Genomic DNA, 7,623 nt, shown 5'->3' with positions numbered 1-7,623 from the left:
ACTGGAATTCTGACTATTAATGTTGATATATAGCAGGGTACACGTTCCACCAGCCAAACATATATTCGTCCTGCTTTTACGATAGTCTTTCTCATGTGTAGCTTAGTAGTTAACTTTTCTTCATATTATTAAAATAACATGTTGTGTTGCCTTCCTTTATTTTTTTATCCTTGATGAAGAGAAAATTTTAATTTGTCTTGAATTACTTTTAAAGCAAGTCCCAACATCAACTTTTCATAAATATTTTGGGCAAGTACACGTGCAGCTTGTCCTGGGACGTTTCTCTCTTCCTCCAGTGTGAAGATGATTTGGCTGAGAAGAGAAGGAGCAATGAGATCCTGCGCAGGGCCATCGAGACCTACCAGGAGGCGGCCAGTCTGCCTGATGCCCCCACAGACTTGGTGAAGCTGAGCCTGAAGCGGAGGTCAGACAGACAGCAGTTTCTAGGTGAGATGGAAGAAGAGTCAGTTCAGTAGCAAGCGGTGTGCTTTTATCTGAAAAAGCCTGAAGTTTGTGTGTACTCTTAGAAGAGTTTAATTACATGGAAGGAAACCTGAGTTTTCTACCTAATTTCAGGCAATTTCTCTGATTGGGTCAGCCTGAAAGAGGAATCCTTCATAATTACAAAGATACAGACAGTATTTTTGCTGCCTACCTGCTCCCTACTCATTTTAAAGATGAGACAAATGGAATTCTGAGAGGTTGGGTGAATTGCCTAAGGAATCATAACTAATAAATGAATAGTTAAGTGTTAGTCACTTCAGTAGCGTATGACTCTTTGTGACCCAATGGACTGGAGCCCGTCAGGCTCCTCTGTCCATGGGATTTCCCAGGCAAGAATGCTGGAATGGGTTGCCGTTTCCTTCTCCAAGGGATCTTCCCAACCCAGGGATTGAACCCAGCTCTCCTATATTGCAGGCAGATTCTTTACCTTCTGAGCCACCAGGGAAGCCCGATAAACAAATAGGTCTAGAGTCAAAAACTTCTTGTTATGCCAAATTCTTCTTTTCTCTCTTAACTGTAACTATCTGATCCATAATAGCTGAAATCATCAGTGGAACAGTTTTATAGATATAAGAAATGTCAGGAGTTATAAGCACTCTAAAAATTTCACCTGCACATTTTGTCTTTTTTAAAGAAACTTATAGAAAAACAATTTTTTTAATCACTGAGTAAATTTTAAACTGCTTTGAAAAAGCACTATGGATTTTTTACATTTGTTTGACTTTTAAAAAGAGTGCATAAAATATCATGCATCTTGATGACTGAATTTTTGGTGGCCTCTTAAACTTTGAACCAAGTGTGTCACTTGCTGTGCCCTAACTTCATTATAATCAGGCCAGTAATGGGTTCTCTCTCACCTAAAATGCCATCGGGGGACTTCCCTGGTGGTCCAGTGGTTAAGACCCTGCCTTTCTATGCAGGGAGTGTGGTTCAGTCTCTGGTGGAGAAACTAAGATCCCATTTGCAATGGGACAACTAAGCCCTGTCACAGCCAAATAAATAAATAAAAATAACATTAAAAAAAAATAAGTTAAAATGTCATTGATAAGCTAGGAGCAAAAAATCTAAGCCATGTGTAGCTGCCAAGGTGGGTTCTCTACTGGCTAGATAAGTTACATAGATGTATTATCTTGTTGTCATTAGAGGAGGCTCCTAAACATTCAAAAGTGAACCTGGTATCAGTTTTCCAAGGGTTAGAATTAAGGGTGGTTGTGTCGCTTTGGTAGATGACCAAAATCTGTGACAGGAGTAGAAGCCAAGCAATGACTGGGAACTAGAAGAAATGGTCCCTTAGACGTCTCTTCATAAGGGCCAGTCCCAGAGAGGGAAAATTTACAGCAGCACAAACAGGGTGGGAAAGGCAAGCCTGGAACTCCATGCAACCAAAAACCAGTATCACTGAGTTGTCTCTCCTCTGGCTCTGAAGTGGACTCACTTAGCCGGTGGATTTTTAACATTAATTTTTATTTTTAAAAAGATTCATCAGATATCATGTGTCTGGGTGGGACTGAATTTTTGGCACCCTCTTAAACTTTGCACTGAGCACCTCGCTTACTTCACCCTATTCCCAGCCCCAGGGGAAGGACGACCCAGGTAGATCTAACTTTCTTCCGAAGTAAGCCTTCAGTGTTTGAATATAGTCTCTCTTCCAAATTCCCTGGTGGCTCCAACAGTAAAGAATCTGCCTGCAGTACCGGAAACCCAGGTTCAATCTCTGGGTCAGAAAGTTCCCCTGGGTCAGAAAGTTCCCCTGGGTCAACCTACTCTAGTATTCTTGCCTGGAGAATCCTGTGGACAGAGGAGCCCACTGGGCTACAGTTCATGGGGTTGCAAAGAGGGGGACACAACTGAGCAACTAACACTTCCACTTTCTTTCTCCTCCAAATGAGAATGAGGTGAGTTCACTAGGGGAGGCGCTGAGGGATTCATAGGTCCCTGGAGATGCAGAGTAGGAGGGGCAAGAAGGACATAGGACGGACTCTCACCTGGGCCTTTGTTGTGGCTCCATAGGGCAAGTGTAGAATCAAAAGAAAACTGTAATCCCAAGCGGGGCAGGTGGCAGAGAAAGAGTACAGAAAGGTGGAGTCAGATTTATCAGTGAAGGAATGGATAGTTGAGCAAACCACCCCAGACTGGCAAGTAGTGAACGGGGAGAGGCTGGTGGAGTCAGTGAGTGGTGGTCTATGCCTAACATTTAGTAGAGCATCCAGCTACATTAGCTTTTGGATAGTCCTGGCGTATCTTGGCTGATTTTCAGTTTCTGGTCAACAAAGCCGTTTAGGTAATTAATTTTGTCATGTGGACTCTCATTTTGCACATTTTCCCTTATACAGTTTGTCTTTTTTTTCTTCTTAAGATTCATTATTTATTTTGGCTGCTCTGGGTCTTTGTTGCTGCACACGGGCTTTCTCTAGTTGGGGCAAGTGGGGGCTTCTCACTGCGGGGGCTTCTCTTGTTGCCGAGCGTGGGCTCTAGGTGCATGGGCTTCCGTAATTGCAGCACGTGGACTCAGTACTTGTGGCACATGGGCTTAGTTGCTCTAATTGCTCTACAACACGTGGGATCTTCCTGGACCAGGGAAGGAACTGGTGTCCCCTGCATTGCAAGGTGGATTTGTAAGCACTGGACCAGCAGAGGAAACCCCTACAATTTGTCTTTCCAACTGGGGTGAAGAGTGATGACAGTTGACCCCTCTAAATCTTAAACATCCATTGGACAGCCTTTAAAATGAGTTGAAGCTGGGTTTTCATGGTTCGTGTAGGCAGAGCACCCTATTGTCCACCAGAGGGTCCCCTAATACCAGATGATGTCTCCTTGGCTCCAGGACTAGGTCATTACGAAGACCTAGAGAGACGAAGACAAGCAGAGTACCTCAGTGCCTCTTCATGTCTCATCCAGGGTGCTAGACCCTGAAATCTATTAGACTTCTTATTTGCCTGTTCTGTATTCATAATTTTAAAGTTAATGATAATGTCAAAAATACCCTAGTAAAACACGTTTTGAATGAGGATTGGGTAACTAAAACTTTCATAAGAGACAATTTGACATTAAGGGTAAATGTTGATGAATTTAGAAAATAAGAATGTCTTTAACATATTTGTAGTCAGTACTAAATTCAGTACCTACTTATGGGAACCGTGTGTGTGTGTATGTGTGTGTGTGTGTGTGTTCAGTCATGTCTGACTCTTTTTGCGAATCCCTCTGTCCATGGGATTTTCCAGGCAAGAGTACTAGAGTGGGTTGCCATTTCCTTCTCCAGGGGGTCTTCTCAACCCAGGGATTGAACCGGCATCCCTTGTGTCCCCTGCATTGGCAGGCGAATTCTTTACCACTAGCGCCACCTGAAAAACCCACTTATGGGAGTTACTGATGCCCTTAGAGCTGCAGGATAAAATCCTAAGAGGGACTTAGCCATCATTATACAGAGTCAGAGTTAAGCTGGTCTCAGGCTTTGTTGAATAGTCTCTTATGATCTGTAGTGCCAAGAAAAGGGTGGACAGAAGCTATTTTTATTTCTGTTGTTTTCTTTCCACCAAATCAGGTCACATGAGAGGATCCTTGCTTACTCTTCAGAAATTAGTTCAACTATTTCCTGATGATACTGCCTTAAAGAATGACCTTGGAGTTGGATACCTCTTGATAGGTGACAATGACAGTGCCAAGAAGGTCTATGAAGAGGTGAGTAGGCAGCAATTTGTTATCAACAATTAATCAAAGTCTTCTGAACGTGGAGTTCTAATGTTATTTCTAAATTGCCTTTAATACTCCTGATCATTCACTCTCTTTATTTTAAATTAAGTCAAATTCAAGTCTTATTATAGTTAACGTATCCTAAATTTTGTTTCATTACCCTTTTTCTGCTTCATCAGAAGATTTTAAATATTAGCTAGCATTTGGTAGGTGCAGTCCATGGGGTCACTAGGAGTCGGACACGACTGAGCAACTTCACTTTCACTTTTATGCACTGGAGAAGGAAATGGCAACCCACTCCAGTGTTCTTGCCTGGAGAATCCCAGGGACGGGGGAGCCTGGTGGGCTGCCGTCTATGGGGTCGCACAGAGTCGGACACGACTGAAGCGACTTAGCAGTAGCAGCAACATTTGGTACATCAAAGCCTTCAACCTATAATTGTGATACTTTCTTAACTCATATATATATTTCAGTCCACAAACAACCTTTCTAAAGTGTTCTTTATGACAGGAAGAGGAACTCAAAAACTCAAGAACTTAAAAACACATTATCTTGTACTTTTTTCAGTTAAAGTCCAAACTGGAGAGAAACTAGAGAATACAAGCTTTTCGGGTATATGGCATAAATTACTCTCCTTTCAGAGGCACTGGCTGTCTGATCCTTGGGGGGGGTTTTTGGCTGTGTAGAGTGGCACGTGGGATTTTAGTTCCTGAATCAGATATTGAACGCTTGCTCCCTGCAATGGAAGCACAGATTCTTAACCACTGAACCACCAAGGAGGTCCCAGCAAAGACTGACTTTAAGGTGGTTGCAGAGACCTTGCTACATCCTTGGCTTTGGAGACTTTACCTCACTTTCCTCCTTGTTAGTAACACCAGCAATTACCTGAGGCACCCTTGGTTCAGCATCTTCCTGCCCCTTGCCTCCCTTCACTCCTCATGCTTATCCATTCATTTAGCACTTATTTATTGAAACCCACAGGCACTGGCTCAGGAAATGGTGGTTAAGGAAACAACACAGATTATGCCATCAAGGGGTTACAGTATGGTACCAAGTAACTAATCTCTGTTACTTTTAACATCCTCTGCTGCTGCTAAGTCGCTTCAGTCGTGTCTGACTGTGCAACCCCATAATCAACAGCCCACCAGGCTCCTCCGTCCCTGGGATTCTTCAGGCAAGAATACTGGAGTGGGTTGCCATTTCCTTCTTCAATGCATGAAAGTGAAAAGTGAAAGTGAAGTCACTCAGTCATGTCTGACTCTTTGTGACTCCATGGACTGTAGCCTACTAGACTCCTCCGTCCATGGGATTTTCCAGGCAAAAGTACTGGAGTGGGTTGCTGTGCCCTCCTCCAGGGGATTTTCCCAACCCAGGGATCGTACCCAGGTCTCCTGCATTGCAAGCGGATTCTTTACCATCTGACCCACCAAAGAAGCCCATAAAACATATATGTAAAGAAATATATGATAACCATTCAGAGTTGACTTTAAATAGAACTAATTTAAAGCAGTCTTTCCCTGATCATTAAAAAAATATTGAAGTCATAAAATTGATAGAGATTTTACTGGTATTGTTAGAGCAATGCTTTAATGGTCATTGCCTTTTCATTCATTTCTTCATTCTTAGAGAACATTTTGCATCGAACATTTTGAGTTGAGGGGAAATGGGGCCATTTAAGCCTAATGTATTGCAATGAGAAAAAAACACTATTGCATTTTAAGCTATAGCATCATAATCCAGTCCAAGCACAGCAAAGTTAATTAAAACATTTGTAGAATTCACAGTCCATCGAAATAGGTTTTTTTTTTTTTTTTGAGTTTAGGTTCTGAGCGTGACACCCAATGATGGTTTTGCTAAAGTGCATTATGGCTTTATCCTGAAGGCACAGAACAAGATTGCTGAGAGCATCCCCTATCTGAAGGTAACTCCCTCCCTTCCTCTCTTTCCCTCTTCTGATCCCTTTGAGTCATTTGGACACCCTTGATTATGTATTGTAGATTGACTGGCATGCACTACTGACCCTTTTCAACACCAAAATATACACCTTCAGTCGATGACATTCACAGGCAGCGTGGACCTTCAGCTTAATCGAGGGTGTCAGATTTGAAGTGTTATGAGCAGAAATTATTTGGAAAAGATTTTGAAGAACTTCCTAAAACTGCAGTAGTTATTAATTGATAAAATATTTTAAAATATGGACAATGCATTAACACATTATCAACCAGAAACATATGAATACATCTTTTGTTACCCAAACATTATTGACTGGAGATGTTTCAGTTTTCACTTATATAGCAAATTGCCAGCCAAAGGCATTAGTTTCAGCAAAAAATCCCCAGTCAATAATGAATTAACTGTTCCTTTTGCAATTTAATTATACATTGAAACTACTTTGAACAGGTTTCATGGAAACCTATACAAAATGAGGTAACAAATGCAGACTGAGTAAATCCAATCCCCTAAAGCCTGATAGCCTGAAAGATTCAGAATAAAATGTGTTGTCATTTTTTGTTCACATAAAAACAGAATCCTCGTCAGTTCACCAGGATCACATGTGGTCTGGCTCAGGGCTGACCAACAGAACTTTCTGCCATAAAGGTCTTTATTTGTATCTTCTCATGTGGTAGCCACTAACCACTTGTGACTGTTGAGCATCTAAAATGTGGCTAATATCACTGAGGAACTGAATTTTTTATTTGTAATTTAAATAGTAACACCAGCTGAAAAAGTGAAAGTGAAGGTGTTAGTCGCTCAGTTGTGTCCAACTCTTTGCCACCCCATGGACTGTAGCCTGCCAGGTTCTTCTGTCCTGGAGACCAGGAAAGAATACTGGAGTGAGTAGCCATTCGCTTCTCCCGGAGATCTTCCTGACACCGGGATTGAACCTGGGTCTCCCACATTGCAGGCAGATTCTTCACCATCTGAACCACCGGGGAAGCCTGTAACACTAGCTAGTGCTACCATATCAGCCAGGTAGCTGATTCAATTCAGTTCAGTTCAGTCGCTCAGTCACGTCCGACTCTTTGTGACCCCATGAATCGCAGCACGCCAGGCCTCCCTGTCCATCACCAACTCCCGGAGTTCACTCAGACTCATGTCCATCGAGTCAGTGATGCCATCCAGCCATCTCATCCTCTGTCATCCCCTTCTCCTCCTGCCTCCAGTCCGTCCCAGCATCAGAGTCTTTTCCAATGAGTCAACTCTTCGCATGAGGTGGCCAAAATACTGGAGTTTCAGCTTCAGCATCATTCCCTCCAAAGAAATCCTAGGGCTGATCTCCTTCAGAATGGACTGGTTGGATCTCCTTGCAGTCCAAGGGACTCTCAAGTCTTCTCCAACACCACAGTTCAAAAGCATCAATTCTTCGGTGCTCAGCTTTCTTCACAGTCCAACTCTCACATCCATACATGACCACTGGAAAACCCTGAC

At 42.6% G+C, this 7,623-nt stretch overlaps 1 protein-coding gene across 4 annotated transcripts in view; it reads left to right on the top strand.

The window, feature by feature from the left end:
- ASPH (aspartate beta-hydroxylase) overlaps positions 1–7,623 on the top strand; it is a 169,921-nt gene that overhangs the window by 121,396 nt on the left and 40,902 nt on the right. For all 4 annotated transcript variants that reach the window (XM_010830312.1, XM_010830318.1, XM_010830307.1 and 1 more), the window contains 3 exons: positions 297–447; positions 4,046–4,182; positions 6,017–6,115. In XM_010830312.1, coding sequence (XP_010828614.1) covers positions 297–447; positions 4,046–4,182; positions 6,017–6,115 — 387 coding nt within the window. The remainder of the gene's footprint in view (positions 1–296; positions 448–4,045; positions 4,183–6,016; positions 6,116–7,623) is intronic.

This window comes from Bison bison, unplaced genomic scaffold, assembly GCF_000754665.1.
Source record: "Bison bison bison isolate TAMUID 2011002044 unplaced genomic scaffold, Bison_UMD1.0 scf7180017858917, whole genome shotgun sequence".
Lineage (NCBI taxonomy): Eukaryota > Metazoa > Chordata > Mammalia > Artiodactyla > Bovidae > Bison > Bison bison.
The sequence above is the reverse complement of the archived record's forward strand: the minus strand, read 5'-3'. Positions and strand labels throughout refer to the sequence as shown.